A 20755-nucleotide genomic window follows, 5' to 3' on the forward strand; every position below is an offset into this window, starting at 1 on the left:
TATACAAAAAGAAGGTTTATAATTATTTTTCCTCCGCTCTGTCCTGAATTACTCACTAGTTCTGCTGACTTGGCCCAGAGAGGGGTGAACAAAGCTGTTTCTCCTGAACCTATGCCCAGGACCACCCTGCCCTTTGTACCCCTGGCACCCAGGCAGCGTCTTGGACTGTCTGGGCCACAGAAAGCATCAGTGCATGGATTCATGACCAGGTCTCAGAGTTGTACAAGTCCTTGAGGGTTGAGACCCAAATCCCCAGTGATACTTGGGGTCCTGCCTGCAAGTGAAAGCAGAGGGAGAGCTTTGACCAGGCCTGACCTAAGAGATTTCAGCCTCCCATCCAGCCGTCTGTCTCCCACATCCTGCTGAGTGTTCCTCTCTTCCCATGCTGGCAGTGCATATTTGAGGATTATGAATCCCCTCTAGTCTGCCTCTTCCCTTTCAGAAGGACCCCGCCCTCCTTGAACCAGCCTCGGGTTTCCTTTGGCTGTGGTGTCGCCTCAGCTCAGGCACAGAAACATGCTAGTTGTCGCCATGTTGGGCAGCTGACCTTACTGGGGAGGAACCCAGCCCCACGGCCTGGTGCCTGAATCAAACTGGCTGCGCACAAACAGAGCTGTGCTTGGCCCTGGCCTTGGTGAGGGGCGCAGACACCTCTTTGCCTTCCTAACCAGAGCTGGGCTGGGGGCATGCTGGGGGCCTCTGCCAGCCTGATGTTAAATTTGGTCCTTAAGCTTAGCCCAGCCAGCTCTGTGGAGCTTGCATTTCTTTTCCCTCCTTATGCCCACCATTCATTCAGGGCACTTTTTTTTTTTCTTTTCTTTTTCTGTCTTTCTGTACTGGTGTGAGAGCCATCATCACTGGAGATCTACAGAATAGCTTTCCTGCATTGCTCCACTCACTCAGCTTTCCAGGTACTCCCAGGTGTTGGAAAACACCTCTCCTCTCTTACCTGTGGTTCTAAGTGCCCTCCGCCTCTTTCCTTCCCCAAGGGTACCCAAGACATCATATAAGAGGACCTGTTTAGCCATGCATGTTTCTGTTGCATGAGACCTATAAACCGTGTACCTGTGATTTGGAGGTTATTTAAATCCCCCACTTTGCCAGTTATTTCTTCTCTCTCATGTTCAGCAGTTCTTTCCTTTCCTCTTGGGAGATGCTTTGTTCCTTTGCATTTGTGCCAACAACCTCCTCATGGAAAAGACTTATGCGAACATTATACTCCATAGATTTGATATACTGACCCCCTGGTCAGCCTTGCCTGCCTGCAGGATGCCTTCCTCTACCCGAACGTTGCAGTGTGTTGTCACGGGGAGGATTCAGCCAGCACTGCAAGGTCAGTGAGTACTGTACAGCCTGTGAGTTTATAGAGCGTGGACATCAGGATGGATGCAAAGGGCTCCTGCAGATTGCAGGAGACTCTGCAGAAATCCCCTGGTAGCTGCATTACAGATTTTTTTTTTAAATGCATTTGGGGAAACACAGGCTGTGACTGAATCATGTAGCATCTGCATTATAGTACAGTGTCTCCGGAGAGAGGGCTCTGCAGGTTCCTTTCCACAGGAAATCTGTCGAGTAGCACAGCACATGCTGAGCAGAGACGTGTAGAGAGGCCAGTAGCTCTAGGTATGAACATCGCTGCCTTCAGGAACCTCCTACTGCCACAATTTTTTCTTTATGGAGCCATAAAGAGAATGCATTGGAATACTTCACTGAGCAAGGAGTGTTGAGCAGGTTCTTTGCAATGTTGTAGGAATCACAGAAAACTTCTGCCTTTCTTCTCTGGGCAGTCCCTTCTGCCTAGAAAACATTAGGACTTGCCACATCCAAGAGACATGAGTTGGAGTGACAGCTACCATGCAAAGTGATGTGGAGTGTATACAGAGCAAATGTAGGATGTCAGGTGCTCTAACTCGAATTGCATAAAGCACTGAAGGATCCCTCAGTGCACCCACCTGCCTTGTGTTTTCTGAAAGCAGGCAGGTCAGCTCTGATCTTCCGAAACAATCCTCCCTGGCTCTACTGCATCCTGTGCAGCAGGAGGTGAGACATCACAGAGCACTAGCAGAAAAAGTGATGCCGTAACTCAGAGCTGTTATGAGACTTCTAAAATTCCTGTCATGACAGGCCCTGCAGGCCAGTATAAGCTAACCATGCGTGTTTCAGCAGAGCTCAGGATGGGTTTCAGTGCCCATCAGGAGAAGGTGGAGAACACTGGACCAGTTAGCCCGTGCTGGGCTCTGCAGTGCTGTGGTTAAGCTAGCAGAGCCTGGGCTGCTCCATTTGAAACTAGCTTGGTTATAGCCACATCCTCAGGGGTAGTAATTGCAGTGCTGTTGGGGGGAACATATCTCATACAGGAGGACAACCTCACACCAATGCCCAAATCCCTCCCGGCCCCACATGCTTGGAGAGGTTGTTCCAGCTTCAGGGTTCATATTCGTACTGGTGTTAGTGCCAAAGGCCAGGCCTTTGGCTTTGTGTTTTAGGGCATGGTTTCTGGTGCTGCTAGTGTTCTCCCCATCCATGTTACGCTGACTGGGAAAACAATGCAAGGGAAGAAAAGTAGCAGTGGTGCTGCTATTTGAAAATCCCTTTGCATCCCTTTGCCATTCCACAACATCCTAGTTCTTCTGTAGGTTTTCAGTCTACACCTACCAAAGGTCCAAAGCCTGGATTCAGACAATGTCTGTAATTGGCGAGGGCTGCAGAAACCTACCGGTGAGAGCAAAGTGCTGCTCCTCTGCTGGGCTGGCCGTGCTTCGTGTCAGACCTGGGCTGAGTCCTGCCAGGACAGTTGTGTAGTGATCCCTCCTCAGTGAAAATGCTGCCCTTCTGTTCATGGAGCTTGTCTTGTGCTTCTTTAATCTCACCTTTTCCTTGAAGTCTGAGGAAACAGCTGGTACTGGGAGTGGGCAGGAGACAGGTACACGGATAGCAAAGCTGTGAACAGAGCGGACCCCCTCCTGGGGTCGAACACAATGTGTGCTGCCTGGCACTTAACAAAGCTCTCATAATGCTCAGGGTTTTTCAGGTTGGAAAAGAAAATGTCTTTCCGCTTTACCTGCACATTTGTGTTTTAAGCTCCCTTCCTCGTTTATCTTCCCATCTTTCATAAATCATTAGATAACTGTTAAAAATAGCACAGCTTACTTGGGAGGTGATTAAAAATGAGAAGACTTTATCCCATCACCCTCCTAAAACCCCAAACATTCCCAACAGCATCTGACAGGGAGCCAAACCTCTTATTTATTCCCCACTGTTTAGCTTGCTGTCTGACAAGGTGCCTCTGTGCCAGCTGCCCTGAGCTGCTCAAGCAAACGCTGCTTTCTGCAAACACCCAGGAACGCAGCATGCAGATGAGTATCGATGGGCTCTCCTCTGTGCCTAAAAATACCAGTGGCTGTGTGACCCTACCGTCCCATTGCCTGGGTACAATTCAGGCAGGAGGAAATTTCCAGCGGGCTCTTGGAGGCATAGCTTATCCTAACACACTGTGATTGACATAAATAATAGAAAGGAAGATGTATCTAGGCTGCATTTGTTCCTGGAGTAACTCTGTTGGCTCTAGCAAAGTAACTAGCGAGGTGAACTTGTGACTTTGGTGGGCTGGAGGAAATAGTGTTACTGCATGTTGTCATATATACAGAGGTGATTCTAGTCAGCCGGCATGGTGTAAGGATTCTCAGTCACACCATTCATGTTCAGGCCCCCTGTTTGAAAGCCTAAAGAGATATTTTAAAGACCCTTCAAGTGCTTCAAGGTTGAGGACGGCAGCTAGAAGTGGAGGCTGGCATCTTAAGACCTCCATCCTCGGTGAAGCTCCAGCTGGAGAGCAGCAAATGGAGGAGCTGCTGCAGCAGAGGCTCGGGGACAGCCTCCCCTTGCAGCCAGGGAGGTTAATTAGAGCACTGCTGGGGGAGCAGGGAGCATGCGAGAGCTCCAGCTGAGTGCTAGCATGGCCTGGGGCCAGGCACATCCGTTCTTTCTGCTTCAGTTTTCCTGTACTCAGACCAGGGGCGACAACTCGTTTACCTCGCAGTCAGGTCCCGGGGTTGGACGCAGGGAGCTGCATAAAGCATGTAAGTACAAAATTGCACTGGCAGTTTGATTTTGTAATACAGGATATTTCTTAGCGCAAGTGTGATTTTGTAATGTGGGAGATTTCTTGCTGAATGGCAGGAATGTAGGTGACGAATGCAAAGTCGCAAGAGAAGGACGTGGGTCCTTTCACACTAGAATCTTACTGTAACAAGGTTGTGTTTCACAGCAAAAGCCATGCTAAAATGAGCGAGCTAAGGACAAAGGAATCAGACTTAGAACTGATTTTTTTTTGTCCTAGCATTAACAGGAGTATGGGATATGGAGCATATCCCAGTATGAAGGCTCTGAATGCTAGCTTCCCACTGAATGCTGGCTGCTATGCATAAATGGAAAAGGTGTTTCCAGGTATCTTGTATGGCAGATTCACTTTTTTTTCTTCCCCTTCACAGTATTTTCCCATCAGAGCACCATCCAGTAACATCTCACCGCAAAGAGGGGCAGAGCTGCCTCCTGCCTAGAAGCAGAGGCATTCTGATTTTCTCACCTGGTCCCAGCACCGGCTGTTTACAGCGTGTGCTGCTTGCTTGCAGAGGGCTTGCAGGGCTGCGCTCCCATGGTAAGTTGTACTAGGGCTCCATTGGCTCACCTCAGAACAAGTCTGGACTGTGCTGCAAAGCAAACATCATGCAGCTCATTTCCAGAGGGACTGGGACTTCCCGTTCTTTGCCCGTGACAGCCTTCTTTCTCAACTATGACAGCTAAGACCAAACCTAACAAACTTAATTCCCTGGGACCTTGACCCAGCAAGGCATTAACAAGCTTACACTCGCATGCTTTGAATGAAGGCTGTGTGATCTGAGAGCAGGCAGATCCCTCCCCAAGCACCTATGCTCTCCTAGATGTGGTGTCTGCTCTCCTGGACAGCTGCACAGTCCCAGGCTCGCAAAGCAGGACTGTGTGTAGAGAACCACGGCCATCACCTGCAGCATGCTGCATCCAACTAGTTTTGTGGCTCGTCCCTATACCTCCCTGCACCTGTTTTAAGAAGAAATACAAATTAAAATTAAAAAAAATAAATAAAAACGTCATACTAACTATTATGTTTTAACCACCAAAGGAAGAAGAACCAGAGATGAAAACAAATCCTTTCTTATGGCATAATGGCTGGTGGTGATGAGAAGCTGTTCTCAGGTAGGATGTGGTCAGCCTGGCTCTCTCTGAGGTCAGTAAAGGAGCAGAAAATGTCACTTCTCTGAAGCAGTCACCTCTGATGATGGCTACTAGCGGTGGCTCTGGGGCCTTTCTTAGAAGAACCTCTGGAACACTAGTAGTTGATGGACTTTGTATTGCAAATTCTGTGCTCCCCATATCTCCCTGTCCAGGCTTGGATTAGTAAAGACATACACACTGAAAACGTCTCCTCTCAGACCTTTGCATATTCAGCATCAGTTTGGTGAACAAAATTTCCCTGGTATTAAGAGAAATTTTAGCACAGAATGAGTCAAGAGCTTCCTAAGCACTGTAAGAGAACCACAGTAGGTAACCAAGGTGAGAAATCTCATCCTCACGTCTCTCTTATTCATGCTGTGAAAGTCTTTACGATAAACTTGGTTAAAATACTTTGTGAAATATTAACTAGTGGGGATGCAGCTGCTCCTCCTAATAGTTTTTGAATGTGTGTGCCAAGTTCAGCATTGACAGAGAGATCATGGTTTAGTGATGAATGTTGTGTGAAGAGGCAGCATGCAGAACAGAGACTGTTGGGGCTCTCACGGGTATTGAAGGGCTCCAGCTTTAGTCCAGGTGCTGTTAAAGAGTAGATAATTCATATAAATGACATAGTCAACAAAGACTCAAAGTGTGTCAACACACTCAGTGTGTGAAAGCTTCATTTGGAGTTCATGCTACAGGAACTGCCCTTCAGTCAGTGGCTCTCCTCATGTGTGAGTTCTCTGATGTCTAATACAAGCAGCTTCAGTTTTGCTGAAGCCAGTCACTGGGCACCAGCCCAAGGAAACCAGGCTGCGCAGTTCTGGGACCTCTGAAATTTCTTGCCTTATTCTGTGATGGATGAGAGTGTGGCAGTCTCTTCTTTCCCATTATTATGTGCCTGATCATCTTGTCTCATTGTGCAAAAGGTAAAACTCCCATCATTATATAATGAAAATGAATTTCAGGCCTTGATCCTGTAATTCTTTTTTGAACATTTAAATGATAACGAAGTCTTTCTCCCTAATGTTTCAATACCTCAACTTCAGAAACCCCTCAAACAAAGTGATTTCTAGCAGGTCACATCCTAGCAGGAGGAGTTCTAGTCTAGTCTACTGGTAATCGGTACAATGCTTTTCAAGTGGAGTTACAGGGGTGCATGCATCAGTGTTTGGCTTCAGATTTAAAAGTTTAGTAGCACTTGGACCTAGATTTTGGCTTGTCCCACTAGATCCGTGGGATCCAACACGAAATCTTGGAGCTAGGCTTTCCAGGTGCTCAGGTAGTGAAAGCTGGGAATTTGATACTAGCTAGATCTAAGATGTGCCACTGGTCACAGGAATTTGCCAGTAATTGGCCTTTGTTGCTTTTCAGTGCAGATATTCCAAGGTCTAGCAGTCATTCTGCAGCAGGCATGCACATGGTCTAGAAGCAAATTCTTTATTCTAACCTCATGATTATAATAGACCAATGGCTTAAAATGTGTCTTCTAATCCCAGGAGAAGCCCAACCTAACTTATCTTTCTGCAGAACCTGACCAAATGTCATCAGCTGCTCCTGTGCTCTGTATAAGCTGTGATCTATTTCTGAGCAGTCAGATAACATGTTTCTTGCTTTCATTTTTAGTTCTCTCTGGCTTGCAGCTCAATATCAAGCCTCATTTAAAAATGCCGTTCTTTTTGTATGCATACCAGGGCTTAATTTCAATTTCCACAGAAACCCGGCAGTAACACTCTCAAATAAACAAAGCATAAGCAGACCCAAGAAATACCTCTCATGCCTCCACCCAACTAGCTGACTTCATTTTCCATGTCACAAGTTTAAGTAACTATAAACTTTGTTGACTTTCACAGGTTTTGGACTGGAACCGCTACAGAAATAAAGAAGTCCATACACAGATTAACGTCTTTTGAAAAAAAAATATTTTTTTCCTTAGATTGCATATTCAAAACTTGAGCTGCACACTGCACAGTATAGAAACAGCAGTTAGCCAATCCAATTACCACCATGTAGGTGGGTTTTGATTAGTTTGGCTGTAGCCCCAAGGTGTCAAACTCATTTGGAAGCATAGACCCAAGGTGTAATTACAGTCAGTGGCCAAGGCGTCTCTCCTGGGCTGTAAAAACGTTCTCAGTCTGCACTGGAAATGCCATGTCAGAGGGCAGAATGCAGTGGACTTTCAGGGAAAAAATACTGTTCTACTGTTCCAGTTAGTGGCCGTGGCTGCTCGTTCACCCATCAAATTATGCATTTGATTTACGTTATGCATTCTTTACAGTTCCCAGCTCTTCCCCTTAGCTCTCTGCTGAATGGATCAAGCAGTGAACTTCAACCACAATGCAATGAAGCAGGGAGCACAGGCCTTTGCATCAGCGCTGACAGGCTTTCTCTGCAGCCCCGAAGGCTACAAACTAGATGAAATCTTGGCTACACAGAAGTTAGTGCAAGTTTTATCCCAATTCCAGTGCTGCTGGGGAGAGAGAGAGAGATTTTATGCAGGATGTAGTTGGGCCACTGGGCATCTCTTTTCCAGGTCTTTGATGCTACAAGGGCATAGGTGGAGCACTGCAGTAACAACAACACATGCACACAACTATATTTTTATGAAGGACCCCGTCTGGTGTTACCATAGGACAGCAGGATTGCTTCCACTGTTCAAACTGATTGTAGTTTTGAGGACGAGGGTGCAGTGACTGGCTCCTAGCTGGAACCAGTAACGCTGCTGTCCTTCCCAGAGTTGTGCATGTTTTTACATTTTGGTGTTAATTGGTGCTTTTTGCCAACAGACATGCTTTACTTTAATAACAGCTCAAACAAACAAATAAATAAATAAAACAGTATCTTGTGCTTTGTTAGCATCTTTCATCCAGAGTCTTTAGAAGCGTTTTGCCAAGCCAAGTGTTACTATTTCCTGCGAGTCACAGCAATCCCAAGAGCCTGACTCTGCTTCCTTTTATATCAATAGGAGCAGGGCCAGCCCTCAAGGACTTGCCTGGTGTAACACAGTGAGCCGACGACTGACTGAGCAAACATAACTCAGGTGCCCTAATTCCTACTTTTCATCCCGCCTGCCCTCAGCGGCACCAGTTGCTCTGTGATTCAAAGAGAGCAAGTTCCATCAAAATGAAAGAAATCCCTACTTGCTTCATTCCCACCGCTGCTTTTATAATGTCTCCATCCTTGCAGGGCACCAGGGTGTGCTTGGCTTACTGCTGTTGTTGCTGGTCATTTAACACCTTATTAAAGCCTTCTGAGAGGTAAGTGATCTATGCATGCAGAACTGCATGCCTGTGTCATATGTCAACCTTCTTTGGGTTTTCTCATCCCCTGCATTGTATGTCTGAGACATCTGCAAGTAAATGAGAACCTGGCTCTCTTCCTGCTGCTTCTCCCCCTTGCTCTGGGTTTGATACTATCACTACAACCACCTAGCACAGCGTCACAAATGGTGGAGCACAGTGCTGGCAGTGCCCAGAGCCAGAAAAAAAGCAGCAGAAAGTGCCTGGTTTGGATGTGTGTTTGTAACTGCAACCCAGCAGAGTAAACGTGGAAAACTGGAACAGAACACTGACTTGAACGCTGTCCGTGGGGTGTAGGTAGGCTTTTCACATTTCCAGGGCATTAATGTCAGAAGGACTCATTTCCCTATAAGTGGAATTGAGTTACAGTTGTAAAAATGCTATGGTCCTCATCTAAGAGGATCCATAATGTACACTATTTTGTGCATCGACTCTTTCTTGTGCCCTAAAATAAGCATATAACTGTTAGCACCAGCAGACAGATAAAAGCTGCCCTGCTCAGTAGACAGTGATAAGAGCTGGGTGCACATTTTAAGCCACTCATGCAACCTTTAGGTTGGAAGAGATCTCTGGAGCACACCTTGTCCAGCCTCCTGCTGAAAGCAGACTGAACTGGATAAGGTTGCTCAGGGTCTCGTTGAGTTTTGAGAATTTTGAGTTTTTTCTCCAGTCATGGAGATTCCTCAACCCCTCTATGCAATCTGTCCATAGATTTCCATTTTAAAATGATCTGCAAGGCCAGCTTCCACAGATTCGTTAATTTTTATATCTTAATGAACAAATGGGTTTTGCCTATCAGATTGTGGATTGCCTACAAACTTCCTCCCTGAAAGAGGAAATTCTACAGACCTTTATAAGAGACACTGGGAAGTGAGGGGTGAGGATACTGGGGAGGGGCCACAGCTGCACACAGCAAAAGTGAAACTGTGGTGTTTGTGAGCACCCTTAACAGTTTCTGCCCAGCTCTGATCATAATGTCTGCTTCCAAGGTGTTATGAAGTCTTGACCCATGCTTTCTTCCCCCCATGTCTGATATCAGCAGCAGGTGAGGCACATCCAGGGACACATGGACTTCTCCAATACAGCTGTCCGTGCCTTCATGGGTGTGCAGTGGCTTTGAAAATGCAATCCCGTACCTTAAATCAGCTGAATGTCACTTGAACCAGAATCAGTTGGGCTGGTTTTGGTTCCTTGTCAGTAGGCTCTAATGGTAGCCTGTAGTCTCTATTGTCTGTTTTTCCAACTAAAAATAGTGCAGCTGTTGTCAGCTCCAGTTAAGACAATCAATCAGTAACTCACAGGTTTCACGCAAACTTCTTCTGCAGCCCTCTGGGAAAACGTGTGCTTGTGGGGTGGAGGATGCAAAAGCTCTTTTCCCCCTCTGTACAGATGACTGAGGTTGGTCCTTAAAACATGCCCAGAACAAAAACATGTTTTAAAAAGTATGTGAAATAGCTGCCACATTTTTGTGCGGTACCCTGCTCCTCCAAAATAACAAATTAGTTAGTTTTTTTTAAATGTTAATGCAGAGGAGCTTTCTGATGCATTATGATGGACAACTGGTAACATATCCCTACTCATCCACAAAAAGGTCTTTCACTTCTTATCCAGGCTGGCATGCAGTTCTGCTTCAAAGGCCATCTTGTCAAAGGTGCGCATGTTAGTCTCTTCCCTTACCTTTTCCCGGACATGGAAGGATGCCCGAGCTACAGACCTGGCGTTTTCTAAGACGGTCTTCCTCTCCTTGAAGATCTGCTCGCTCCTCTCCAGCTTCCTCTCTATAGAAAGGAGGATCTCCCTGCGCCGTAAGTCCTCATACTGTTCCACCTTTTGCTTGTTCATCTTCTGCACCTTCTCCTTCTCCAGACGGCTCAAGACCACCTTGCGGGCTTTTTCCTGGACCACCTCTTCAGCCACCTGGGCAGCATGCTGGAGTTTCCTCTCTGTCTCTTTCGCCAGGGCCTGCAAGTGTTCCTTCTGCTCTCTTTCCTTCTTCTCTGCTGCCAGCTTGGCTCTCTGGATCTGCATGTCCTCCCGCCTGGCCTTCTCCCTCAGCTCCTGGTTCCTCTTCACCATTAGCTGCTCATAGTTCTCCTGAGCCTTGGTCAAACTCATCTCCAGGGAGGTCTTCAGCATTTCCTTCTCTTCTGCCTCTTGCTTGGCCAGTTCCTTGAGCAAGGCCTCGTGCTTCAGTTTCTCTGCCTGGCTGAGCTGTTTCCTTTCCTTCTGCAGCTGCGCTTCCTTCCTCAGCCTCTTCTGTGCAGCTGTGGACAGCTTCTCTTGCAGGAGCTGCTCCTCTCGCTCCCGGTGCTCCTTCTTGCCCTCCTCCTTTGCCTTCAGATTGTGCTCTTGATGGAGCTTCTTCTGCTTGTCCTCCTGGATGGCCTTCTCCAGCTTCTCTCTCCGCAGTCGCTCCTGCTTCTCTGCTTGCTCCCGCCACCTCTCCTCACACACCTGCCGCTGCTTCTGCTTCAGCAGGGCGGCCTCCTGCTGCTCCTGGCTCAGCTTTCCCCGCCGCTTCTCCACCTGGCTCTCCCACATCCGCTGGCCCTGCAGGAGGGCCTTCTGCTTCTCCTTCTCCTCCTGCTCCTTCCGCTGCTCTGCCAGGCGCCGCTGGCTGTCCCACTGCAGGTGGGCCGCCTGCCGCTGCTCCCGCAGGAGGCTGGCCTCCTGGTGCTTGGCGATCATCAGCGCCGCGATCTTCTTGTCCCTCTCGGGCACCTCCGAGAGACCCTTCCTCCGCTTCACCTCCTTCACGATCCTCTCCACCCTCTGGGCTGTCTGCGGCGAGTGGCTGAGGTCGCCCAGGCTGAAGCTGCGCCCCAGCAGGGAGCCATCGGCCACGCGGCCCCGTCCGCGCCCCTTGCCCCCTTGTCCCCTCAGGCTCTCCCCGCTGTAGGAGGACGAGGCCCCCGACTCCGAGGAGGTCTTGCCCCAGCTGCCCTCCCGGCGCTTCTGCAGCGAGTCCAGAGAGTGGCTCTTGGCCTTGGCGCCTCCTGACGCCCCGGCCTTCCCCCCGGGACGGGGTCCGGTGGCGGTGGTGGCAGCAGCAGTGGCAGCCCGGGGGGTGAGGCGGGCGGCGGGCGAGGGTGGCAGGCTGCCGAGGGGCGCGAGGATGCGCCGCTTCTCCTCACGGATGATCCTCTCCCGTTCCTCCCGGCACTGCTGCAGCTTGCGGCGGCGCTCCCGCTCGTAGGCTTCATAGAGGCCGGCGGCCACCCGCATGGAGCGCCCGGGGGCCTCCCGCAGCAGCTCCCCCAGCGCCCGCGGCAGCAGCTCCACCGGCCGCACGGCGCAGCGGGCGCAGGCCTCCAGTGAGCGCGGGCTGGTCAGCACGTACCGGCTGCCCTCCGCTGCCGCACAGTCGAAGTTGTACAGGTCCAGGTGCAGCAGCGGGGACTGCTCCCCGGGACGGGACGCCTCCCCGGGGGCCGCTGCTGCTGCCGCCCCACCGGGCGCCGGGCACGGCTGCGGAGGGGGCTCCGCTGGTGGCTCCACCATGGCTGGGCCTGCGAGGGAGAAAGCGGTGGCGGGTGAGCCCGCGGCCCCCTTTGTCCCCCTGCCATGGCGCCAGGGATGGAGGGGATGGGGAAGGGCGCGAGGATGGGGACGGTGACCGGAGTGGGGATGCTGCGGTGTGCGGGGGTGTTCGGTGGTGGGGGTGTTTGGGAGCTCATGCAGGGGGGTGGCCGGAGTGCATGGGCTGGGGGGGCTGGGGGTCTCAGGTGCGTGCTATGACCGGGACCCCCGCACCCCACCCCACCCCACCCGGGCTCCCGTGGGGGCGCGTGGTGATGGACGGGGGCGGTGGAGGACAGGGGCTGGGCTGCGGGCAGGGCACTTTGTTCGGGGCGGGGGGAGGCTGAGCTGCGGGCCGGGGTCTTCGGGGCGGGGGTGCCGGGGGGTGCCCGGGCGGCTGCTGGGGGGCTTCGGGGGGTCCCCCCGGCGCAGGACGGAGCCCCTCGGGCCGGGCGCGGCACTCACCGGGCGGGCAGCCCCGCGCTTTGTCTCGGCGGCGGCGGCGGCGGGGATCAGGTGGGCGGCGGCGGCGGTGGCGGCGGCGGCGGCTCCTCCATGGCAGCCGCGGGGCGGCGGCGGGCCCGGTGGCCGCCCGCAGGCTGCCCGCCCCGCGCTGCCCGCCGCAGCCCCGCCGAGCCGCGCTCCCGCACGGGGGCGGGCACCGGGGGGACCCGCCCCGAAGCCCCCGCGCTGGGGCCGGCCGGGGGGGGTCCCCTCGCGGCCCCCCCACGCCCTGCAGGGGTTTGTCCTTCGGGCGCCCTCCGGCCGTCCCCTTGGGAGCGGCGCTCCCGGGGCTGTGCCCCCCGCGTTTGCTGCCGGTGTAAGCAAGGACAAGGGGGTGCCAGAAGGAGGAGGGGGGGCAGCCCGGCGTTACAGATGGCAAACGGGGCCCCAGGGGACGAAGGTGCCTGCCTTGGGGCACTTAGGGGATCTGTGTCAGAGCTGGGGCGGAGAGCGCAGCGCTCAAATTTCGGCGCAAAGCAGTTTGCGGCCACGACCCCCTGCCCTGTAGTGCGAATGCAAGCCACCGCTAGCTGCAGGGATGTGCCAGGACCGAGACGGAGGGCACCAGAGAGGTGCTGGAGGCAGTAGAGCACCCACTTGGAGCAGGCTGCTTGTGGTTACTTCACAGATCCGCTCTTCCTACAGGCATCCGGGGCTCAGCAGAGGTAGAAATACCGCTCAGCACAGAGGGCATCATCGCTGGTTGTGGAGCTGCAGAGCATCTGTGCCACACAGTGGAGCAACTGGTTTTGTCAGGCAGAGGACAGCAGTAGCAAATGCACGTTAGCCACCGTGTTACCACTTCAGTGTTTTTCAGCAATCTGTCATTTAACTGCTAAGACACAACTTAATCTGCTTTGTTTCAATGAGGAAGGATGAGGCACTCATCAAGGGGCTTCCAGGATGGCCCAGGGCAAGGATAGAGAGCGACAGAAAGACCCAGGAAAGGGCTACGGAGTCCTCGTGGGAAAGCTGAGAGCTGCAGGCCAGTGGTGGTTTCATACTTTATGGGCGAAGACTTTGAATCGAGCTCATCCCCAGTACCGATGGACGCACACAGTGATGATGTATCTGCAGTGAGTGGGCAAACTCCAGCAATGAACCATATTGACTTATCTAATTTCATTCATTCATCATCATCATAGCCTGTAGGGGACGGTTATAAAGCTTGGTGATTAGCTATGTGAAAAATCCTCAGGCCAGGCAACAGCTTTCTGCTGTCTGAAGAGCCCAGCCCACTGGCTGATGGCGCTAACCATTAATAGTAGCTGCAGCACGGTAGCTGTCGAGCCATGGTTGTGTTCCCCCTTTATGGAAAATATTGAGCTGGTAAGTGTGCATGCCAGGTAAGGTGAGGGTTTCTTGGGGCTTTTGGCAGGTTGCTGTTTCAGCCTGCAGCGGGGCTGCAGTTGGGCCTTGATCTTTCAGGTTTCCTTGTGGATCTTCAGGATTCCCCTAAGTGGTCTCCTAAACACAATGGGAAGGGAAGTTATCAGGAGGTTTGAGAAGCAGGCACATATGACTTTAGGAGACTTTAACACACACTGTCTAAACACAGAGTCATGTCCCCATCTCATCAGGATAAGGGAGACTTGGGATGGGGCAGGAGGAGACCTCTGGAGGAGCTGTAGAGGATCACTACATGACTAATGAGTCATTTTCCCCTACACACTTATAAACCCTAATTCTCTTTTGTTTGGAAATGAGAGAAATCTATGCATGCAGGCTGAGCAGTACTGTAAGGTTAGCCTCCTGCTTCAATAAACAATTTCCTCCTTTGCATTGCTGTTAATGATAGCAAGAGATGCAGGGCAGTGGAAAATCGAGACTACAGATAGTGGAGGTGGAAATATTTATATCATGCTGACAAATTCTTCTGTATGCTCTTCATTGCACATGTATTAATTAATCTTTTCCAGTCCAGCTTTAAAACTGCCTGTACCTGGGTTTTCCCCCAATCTCCTTGGGAGAGCTATTTCACAACCTATGAGAGCTCATTGGTAAACTGTTATTAGCTACTTTCTGCTTCCGTTTTTCTTCTTTTTTCATTTTATCTTCTCTTGTAAGTAATTTGCCTTTTTTTTTTGGCTAAACACCTCTCTCCTGCTTGGGTTTGTGCCTTACAAATGTTTGTAAACCGTTTCCATATCCCCTCAGAGCCAAGGAAAACATATCCTCGCTGTGAACCGATTCCCCGCGGTTGTGCAACCATCTATCGCCTTTCTTCTGAGCTCCTGCCAGCGCGTCAGGCCCTCCTGGCCACTGCTGCTAGTGGGCTCCTGTGGAGCAGCTGTGTATGCAGCCCTGGTGCCGGTGTGTTGCCTTTCTCCTTCTCACATCTCCCCTTCTCTAATTTGCTAGCTCCCCTAAGGCTTGCTCAGCACATTTGGACTGTTCCCCCCTCTGCGATAGGGATATTAGCTGGTGATTTTTTTCCTCCTTGCTAACTAGCTTTTGTTTTCCACATTGACTACTGTCTCCATCTGGTTTGCAATTTCTGCTTTCTCTTTCTCGTGTTGTTTAAACCGTTGCTGGGAGGACCCTCACCTAGCTATTGTGCAGCCACTCCAGCTCTCACCCTACTCTCTCCCATTCAGACTCCTCTTGGTTTTGCACAAGATCATTCCTGCTTCTTCCTGAGGTGACAGCCTTGGGGAGCAGAGTGTAAGAAGCGTGGGGGCAGCTCCTGCACCACCCCCAGAGACAGCAGAGCGTCTGCAGCACAGTCTTCCTCTGTCAGCTGGAAGCTTTACATACCAGTTCAAGACTTTCATGAGGCACTGAGGATAAGGTCTTACCAATCCCCATCCCGATGACACATTTGGTGCCTTCCTTCTAAACAGTCCCTTGCCACTTGCCTTCACCCTTTCCTTACAGTCCTACAGCCTGCCCACCCGAGTCATTTTGCAGCCCAGCTCTGAGCTAATGCTGAGCATAAAGTCCTGTGAGACTTGTTTGGTAGCCAGAGACTGAAAGTCAACGTGCCACAATGTTTTTGTGACAACCTGACAACAGCCAAAGTCTTCCTCTGGGAGATTTCAGTCCCATCTCCTTTTACCCTTTCCCATGCTTGGCCTCTTGTTTTGTCACTCCCTGCTTCTGCTTTGCTTGCAGACATGGCGTGGAGAGGCTGGCTTTCCTCTCCTCCGCAGGCGGCAGGATGGGTGTTTGCTTCCCTCCTGTTCCACAGACTGCCTGCCCACACGATGCAGGCAAAGCCTCCCTCCTGCCCTGGGTGGCAGGCACTTTTCTGCAGCCCCCTGCCAGGCGGTTGCAAACCAACTGCCCCAAGCCGAGGAATCATCCCGACTGCTTGTAGCCCAGAGGCTCTGCTTCATGCTGTCATCTGTGGCTGGCCCTCAGCCATTTTACGTGTCCCTAGGGAAATGGAGCCTCTGGCTGGACAGATGCATGGAACAGGGACACAGAAAAGAGACGAGGCATGAGGGGGTAGCTGGAGACAGCGACATATGGTGGGACACAGTGCGGAGCCACTGCCAGCAGCAAAATGTTTGGCAGCCACTGGGGACAGACTTGTATTACAAATACAGTGTCTTTCCCTGTAATGTAAAGCGGGAGTCTAATGCTAGCACGTAAGCTGTGCTGAAGGTGAGTTGTTAATAGCGTTCATCTTGTTGGGTAATGCTACAATGTGCTGTTTGGTGTCTCATCTCTGCTCCAGAAAGCATCTAACTAAGGATCTTACTGGTGCTTTTTGGGGACGCGCCGAGCAGCTGCCTACCTGGCTTTGTGCAGGTTTGGCACACCTGCAGTCATCTTTGTATTTGGGTACAACCTATGCAGCTACCTGGGCTGCGAGAAAAAATGTGGTAGGCTGGCAGACAGAATTTTGAAAATGAAGGAAAAATCTTTGTCACTGCATATTTCCATGGAAACAAGTATAGATGTGGGAGTAGGTTTTATTTGCTTTTGGGGATATTCCACTGCCAGTGGCTATTTTTGGAGAAATTAGAATACTGGCGTGTTTTGGACCAAACCAAATTGGAGATGATGATGCTGACCCTCGTGCATCCAGTTCTCCTGGTCAGGCTCAGCTTGCTATGGAGAGCTCACAGTCACGAGGGTGTTATGGTGTGCCTGCACACAGTGAATCATGGAGGATAGATTTTCCCCAAGGTCATAGAGCAGACTGAAGATGCGGCAAACAAATAGATGAATCACTCAGAAATGAGTGTGAGGATGTCTAAAGGACTGTGTTATGCGAGAGGTCAGAGTGCACCACTGGAGTCCCTACAGAAATTCTGTGGTTTGCTTTTTTCATTAGAGAAAAGGCAAACTTTTCTGCTATTAATTTTAATGTTCACCAAAATCCAGTTTGGACAGATCTCATTGTACCATGTGCAGAAATATCCGTACTGTAGGCAGGGCTGTAGTGTGGCACTTCTTAGTTTTGGGCAGGGAATGCCTTTGTGGTGGTGGTGTTCAGCACCTAGTGCAAGGGGTTTCTGACCCCTGATTGGGGTCCTACCACTATTGTAAGCCCATTACTGCTAAGATTAGTGGCAAGCATTGACCCCAAACTGTCTCTAATAAGCATGAGCTATTGAGTATAAAATCAACAGGAATAATGCACGTTAACTCCGGTTACATTTTCAAGCTGAAGCTGAAATGCAATTACATTCCATTCATTTAATTGAAAACTGTTGTTTTTGAGCAAATGATCAGTCTTCCACGCTGTTTCAGTTTCTAAGCTGTGCTATTTATTCTAGCACAGCCTGGAAATCACAACGTGAAACTATTGAAGAACAGTGAAATATGACATTGCTGGTGACATTCTTCAGGGGGAGCAAAATGCTAAGTGTAATCAAGGAGAATAAACTGTTAGATTAAGACTGGAGATTTTAAACTGTTTTACTTTTAATTAATCTCAGGTGTTTATTAGCCCAATAGTAAAAGATTCTTTCTCTTCTTCCTGTATGATTTCTACCTTGACCATGGCACGGATTTTATTGATTAGGTATATTTCTCTCATATCTCCAGGGCAACTGCAAAAATATTCCTTCCCTCCTTCTTCCCCTTACAGAAGCCACCACCAAAACATAATTTTCCATGGTATAGTATTTAATGTCCCGGTCTAAATGTGAGCTAATCATGCATTCCTAGATTAGTCTTGCCTAACGGTGCATTGCCAAGGAGCACGGAGGCAGCAGGAGGAGATTTGCCACTTGCTACTGCTCTTATCTGGGAGTGAAGGGCAGCAGAGTCAGGAGTTGGGAGCTGGCCCCTTCCTCACTTGGTTAGGTGTATAGCCACGCATACGGAGTGTACCGGGGTTGCACTCAGCCTGCATGGATGTAAATTATGGCCTGAGGAGAAAGGCAAAGAAGTGTTAAGCCTGTGATGCCTGCCTGCAGAATTCTGGAGAAAAGAAAGAAAAATATCACACTCGCAGGGGCAGAGTGATCACACATAGGCAGTCACATCACACGCCCAGAGATGCAGTCGCCCAGGGCAAAGCTGCCCCTGCTGATAAAACACTGGTTATTGAGAACCGGAGCTACCAAGTCTTTCTTGACTACAACCAAAATAGCACTGAGGGGTAAACTCCATCAGCAGTACTTCTGGTTAATTACAGAGTAATGTCCTGCCACCCGAGTCCCACATCACCAAAATCTCCTGGGGAAAGGAAACCATTCCACCTGAAAAGTGAGAGACTGCAATAGCACACAGTGCCAAATACATTTTTCTTTTCTATTGGACTGGTACCTGGGAATAAAGCCAGCTGGAAGACCTCTGGAAGGAAATCTTCCTAACTCTGACCATGCTTGCAATCAGTTTTTATGCCAGATTTAGTCTCAGGAAATATGAAAATCAGTGGACGGTTGTTTTAATATACAGCTCTGCAGCTTAAAAAGTGCTGAGTTTTTATTGAAAGAAAATGAAGGTTTACCGCTTCCTTGAGGTATATAGAGTCACTATATGTAGCCAAATGGTGCAAGGTCATGTGGAAAGAACAGATGAGAATCCAAGAAGTTAACAAATGTCCCATAACAAAAATCTACTCTGTAACAGAAAAATATTTACAACTATATTTCATTTTGAAGAAGAATAAATCAACAGATGCTGACTTTTTAATTATGGTTTTTTGATAAAAGGAGAACCTGTGAGTAAACTGGGTGCTTTTCACAGGAGAACCTGAATGCGTAGTTCTCATTGTAAAGAAAGAAGGGTTTAGGGTGATGGGTAGTAGACAGGGACAGATTCAGTCCTTTGCTTTGTCACTTTGCCTAAATAAATGCTATGACTGAATATCTTTGGGGATCTGGGCCTCCCTCTTTCATCTTTAAGTAGGAATAATAGCACCTTCCCTAAGAGGTGCATAGCCAAAGTGATAGTGAAGTCGTCTGTTACATATATTAGATATATTTGGCAGTGGGATCTCCAACGGTTGGAAGGTAATTTAAATTAATCACAGGAATTTACACTGAAGGGGATCTTGTCCTTCACCTTCTTTGAAACAGGGTCCTACAGACAAGCAGAAGGGGTTCTAGCACACAGGCAATGATAGAACTACAAAAATTAGCCTCTCTTGCTGGAAATACCAGTGCTATTGAATGAATAGTAGAGGGGGTAGAAGGGATATGTTCCAAGAAGAGTTTCATAGTATTGGTATTTCACCTACATGCGTATCTAGGTCAGATTCTGTAGTTTCTCTGCTTACACCAAGTTTCAGTGGACTCAGTATTAGTTTTTGTTATACCATCTTTTCCTCTAACTCACGAGTTTTTTAGTGCATTGTGGGGATGGGATTCACGAAATGGTGCCAGACGAGCTGGTAAAGGCCCATGAACACTGTGTTATTATGGCATTAGGAAATCCTGCAATCAAACTCCGATGTCAAGAAAAATTAAATAAAGTTTGAGATGGTGGAGGTAGTTAGGATGATCAGAGAACCAATAGGCTAGCCTTAGGAAAGTGTCATGTTAGTGTCCTAACAGAGATCTTTGAAAAAAGACCTCTAAAAATGAAATCTGAGGCAGGATGTGGTAGATCTTTAAAAATCCACAGGGGAACAGACAACTTGTTCGTGCAGTGCCTTTAATGCATCCTGCATTTTGCCGTGCTAACCCAGAGGCATGTCACAGCCACCCTCAGAAATGCAGGCTCTCAAGAAGCTGCTGCCCTGAAAGCTGGCGTGGTTTGGTTGTTGACTTCAATGCGAACAAGACCTACAGGAAACTCCCTTTTCCTTGCTCTGAACATTTAGCCCTTAAGTGAAGTGGAATTAATACCATTGTGCTGAGTGGCTTGAATCTAGCACAACTGGAGCAGAAGTCAATTTGCTGTATTTGAAAGAAAATTAATTAAGGCCTCGTTTGTTTCCCTCAGAGAAAAAAGCTCTGGGTAGTTTCCAGGAGAGGATTTTCTTCCAGGCTCCTTCGGTTCAGGCCTCTCCGTACATGACAAGCGTTGCATGGCTCCAAGCCCCACGTCCCTAGGGGCTCTGGGGCTGCGAGCTGGGCCTTGCTGCAGCACCCTCCTGGATGTGAGCTTCTCTGTTTTGCATCCTTTCTGAACAGCTGGAGTGCCTGTCCTGAGTATTAAGAAATGAGTGGTGCCCTGCTGAACATGAAGAGTGTCTGTAGGCTCCATCATGGGATCCAGGCCGTGCTTCCCCTTCCCGGGGCTGGGCTGGGGCATGCCCGCTGGCCCGGGCATGAGTTCCTGCTTCAATCGCTGTGACCTGCCCGTGGTGTCGGCTGCCCACAGGCTTCATGTGCTCAGCTAGTGAAAGTGAAGCGCTTTGGGAAAAGTGCCCTCCTGTGCTCCACATGGTGCAGCTCAGAGCCCTGCGTGCTTATCGGCCGCCTGGCTGCCTGGCACTGTGCTGTGCCTGGTATATATTATATATAATATAATACGGCTGGTATTGAGCTGTGGTGTGAGGGCGCTGCCGGGGGACATGGGCCTTCCCCAAGGCCAGGGGCAGGTGCTTCCTGTTGAATTCCTCTGGAGCATCAGCTGCTGGCTGAAAAAATGCCTTTACCATGGTCAGACACTGGAACAGGCATCCTGGTGAGCTGGCTGATGCCCCGTGCCCGTCAGTGGCCAAGAGGTGTTTGGACAATGCCCTCAGTAATGTGCTTTAACTCCTGGGTAGCCCTGAGGTGATCAAGCAGCTGGACTCGATGATCTTTGAAGGTCCCTTCCAAGTGAACTTC

The 20755-nt window shown here is 49.8% G+C and overlaps 1 protein-coding gene across 1 annotated transcript; it reads right to left on the bottom strand.

The window, feature by feature from the left end:
- Positions 1 to 10145: 10145 nt before the first annotated feature.
- Positions 10146 to 15380, bottom strand: CCDC177 (coiled-coil domain containing 177). Its single transcript, XM_035539130.2, is given in 3 exon segments — positions 10146 to 12065; positions 12067 to 12179; positions 15371 to 15380. Coding segments are annotated over 3 exon segments (2043 nt in total).
- Positions 15381 to 20755: the final 5375 nt, after the last annotated feature.

Source organism: Cygnus atratus, chromosome 5 (assembly GCF_013377495.2).
Source record: "Cygnus atratus isolate AKBS03 ecotype Queensland, Australia chromosome 5, CAtr_DNAZoo_HiC_assembly, whole genome shotgun sequence".
Lineage (NCBI taxonomy): Eukaryota > Metazoa > Chordata > Aves > Anseriformes > Anatidae > Cygnus > Cygnus atratus.